At 45.9% G+C, this 3457-nt stretch overlaps 1 protein-coding gene across 1 annotated transcript; it reads right to left on the reverse strand.

Moving 5' to 3' along the window:
- Positions 1–969: 969 nt before the first annotated feature.
- Positions 970–3135, reverse strand: LOC122002238 (protein PLASTID MOVEMENT IMPAIRED 2-like). The gene is made up of 2 exons (XM_042557342.1): positions 2804–3135; positions 970–2728 (listed from the first exon to the last, which is right to left on the reverse strand). The coding sequence occupies exons 1-2, from the start codon at positions 2921–2923 to the stop codon at positions 1034–1036; spliced, it is 1815 nt and encodes a 604-aa protein (XP_042413276.1). The 5' UTR covers positions 2924–3135; the 3' UTR covers positions 970–1033.
- Positions 3136–3457: the final 322 nt, after the last annotated feature.

Here is a 3457-nt window from a genome sequence, read left to right on the forward strand (position 1 = left end):
CATTAACCTACCATTGTTCATATTCTTCATTTTCTCCCCCACCAGAAACTAGCTTGAACATCAGAGTGGTTGAGATAGGGCACCCCTAACCGTCCTTCTATTGCTATGTTTCCCTCCCCTCTTTCCTTAGTCTAGCCAGTGTCACTAATCGGAGATCTTCTTTCACCTTTAGTTCCCTCCTCTGGCTCTTTCCTAAAGTATGGTGATTCATTCAACACAGAAGTCTACTCACTAGCGACTCATTCATTGATGATCTCATACAAAAATAATACTACTTCATGTGTTATGGCAACCCACATGCTATGTCAGTCTGCATGCTACCCTCGTGTTATGTCAACCCACATAATATTGAGATAGTTGGGTCGAAGGGCTCTACTCATTAAGCGAAAGAGCGTCAGATCAACTAGGTCGATAAGGACATCGAATCAACTGGCTAGAAGGAATGAGCTGCATGTTCGATCGGTGAAGCCAAAAGGAGCGTTGGATCGGCAAAATTGAGTCGAGTGGGATGATAGTGATCCGACTGAGCGGGGTGATCGGATCGACAGTTCCAACCCGACCGAGCGGAGCAATCAGATCGATGGTTCTAATTCGACCGAGTGAGGCAATCATATCAGTAGTTTTGACCCAACTGAGCAGGCCTATTAGATTGGTGGTTCTGATCTTACTGAGTAGGATAATCAGATCGGTAGTTTTGATCCAACTAAACGGGATGGTCAAATTGGTAAATCTGACCTGAATGAATGGATAATCGGATCGATGAATCTGAACTGATCGAGCTAGATGATCAAATTAATAAATCTTATTTGACTTTGTTCTCTATCTCAACTTTGACAATGAGCTTTTTTTTTCGGGCATGTAGAAGCTTCTAATAGCTTCTAATACCCCCACATGAGTATATAATTATTATATTTTTTACATAATCCAGTTAGTTCTTAAGCATAACTTCAGAAAATAGTCCAACCGTAATGTTCTTTACCCTGTTTTCGGTCTACATTCAACAAAATGTCAACAAAGACAGCGCGAGTTCAGATCACTTGTGCTGTCTGTTCTTCTGATCGCCGAGAAGCTTGAACAAATTAGGAATGATCTTTTTCCTCTTTATAGTAAACGACGGCGACCGGGCATTTCGAGCTGCAGATGAGGTCGAAAGCCTTGTCGCCTTACTCCTCCTTGATGATGCCACCGCTGAAGACTCTCTCATGGTTTTTCTTGGTTTCTCCACGGCACTCTGCGTATGCCCGCCGTTGTCCTCTTCTTCTTTCTCTCTCAGTTCATCCATTTCTCGATCTTGAACGATTGATGATCTCTCCTCGCCTTTGGACTCTGTGATATCCCTCTCGATGGTCTCAGTCTTCAGCAGTATCTCCTTCTCTCGAGCTTCCAATGCTTCCACCCATGCACGAGCAGCCTCCACTTTCTTTGCCGCAACTTCCTGCGCCGCAGTCGCTTGCTGATTCAGATACTCGAACTCACTCTTTGAGATGGTCATGGTGGAAACCCTTGAAATCGACACGGCTCTACTTCTCATCGCTTTGTGAGCTACATCCCTCAGCTTCCTGAGCGCCTTCACTTCAGAAGCTTTCACAGCTTCGAGCTCCCGCATGGCCGCCTGCAGTTTCTCCGAACCCGAATCGACATCCGATTCTACTTTGCCAATTTCATCGCGGATGGTCTTGATATCTTCATCAGTCTGTTGCTTTTCCTCATTCGCGGCCACGGTCTCTCTTTGCATTTGCTGGAGGGCGGAAGACAGATCGGTAACGATGGATTTCGACCTCTCGTCGGCCATTGTTGCAGCTTCCAGCAAGGACTTTGCTTTTGCCAGCTTCGCATTGAGGTGCTGGATGTCTGTTTCAGCTTTCTTTTCTAGCTTCTGGAGCTTGTTTATCTCTTCAGAAATGTGCCTCAGTTCCTCTCTTATAGTATCCATCGAGACCATCAACTGAAAACTCACTTCCTTGATGGAAGCTAATTCTTGTTTGGCTGCCTTCAATTCAGCTTCCGCGGATTGGAGTGCAGAATCCTGTTCTCTTCTCTTGTTGTTGGATTTGGCTATCGACTCTGCTCGGTAGTTCCTCTCCATGGCTCGAACCAAATCCATCTCCCTTTGCAACACATTCACATCTGAGTTAGTGACTTTAAGCTTCATTTCGAGCTCTTTCGACCTATGGAGCTCCCTTCGGAGCTCCTCAATCCTCTTCTTGACAGTTTCAATTTCCTTAGCGAACAAATCAGCTTCGGTCCTTCTTCGTTCCTCGATCTCTCGACGTTCTTTCTCGGCCTCAATCCGCGCGAGCTCGACCAGCACATGCTCTTCGTCAGCCTCGTCTATCTTCCTCCGTAACTCTGCGATGGAGCGCGAATAACTTGCAGCCTTGGAGCCGGAGACTTCGATTTCCTTCTCTGCTTTCGCCTTCGCCTCCAATGCCGAAGCCACATCGACCTTGAGGCTGCTCAGTTCTCTCTTCGCTTGGCCCAGCTCCTGCATCACTCTGGAATACTGGAGTTCCTCCTCGACTCTTGCTGATTTTGATACCGACTGCATCTCTGATCTCCGGGCATTCGACTCCTCGATCTCGGACGCCAGTTCCTTTGCCACATTTCTAACGCGAAGCAATTTGGACTCCGCCCTGGCTTTCTCTCTTTCCGCAGAGCTCTTGATATCATTAAGCCTGCCAATGTTCGCTTTCGCTTGGAGGAATTCCTTCGTTTTGGAAGGCAAATCCTTCAAAACAGAACTCAATTAAGTTACAGAAATCAGCATCATAATCATCAAAGATTGCAGAAGCAAGCTAAGTACCTCTTGCGGAAAGACCTGGCTGCTGAGCTTCTCCTGCTTCCGGCTACGAATCCTTTCCCCGAACAAACTGATGGCCGCTTTCACCGAACCAACAGCTTCAGGCTGCGATGGTTCATCCATCTGAAGGAGAAGCCTTATCCGATCGCTCTGCCCTCCAGCCTACGATGATGGGGGGATGAGAACGTGGCCATTAGGCAGCTTCTTCTTGGTGCCAAGAAAAGAGGATGTGATGACAAGATTCGAGTGTCCATGAGGGAAATCTTTGGGGCAGAGTGTGAAGGAGGGAAGGAGAAACGAGAGGCTGGCTCTTCTACACGAAGAAGAATCACAGCCACAGCTGCTTCTCACGCCTGCCTCTCGTGTACGTCAAGGATTCCTCACATTATTTCTATTGATTTTTTATATATATAATTTTTTTTTATATTCACTCAAAACATATCTCCGAGCCAAAATCAACCTCAGTTTGGATATTGATGTGGCGGAGTCCTACCACCTCTATGGGGTCACTCTGATTAAAGTCAAATTGGTCGCCCATAATAAATTAGGCTCAATCCAAATGAAACTCTCATTGAATATGTCAGCTATCATCTCTCAGTCTCACTGTCCATATTTTTTTATTTTTTATTTACTTAATCTAATATTCAGATATTTCCT

The sequence above is a fragment of the Zingiber officinale genome, chromosome 7A (genome assembly GCF_018446385.1).
Source record: "Zingiber officinale cultivar Zhangliang chromosome 7A, Zo_v1.1, whole genome shotgun sequence".
Lineage (NCBI taxonomy): Eukaryota > Viridiplantae > Streptophyta > Magnoliopsida > Zingiberales > Zingiberaceae > Zingiber > Zingiber officinale.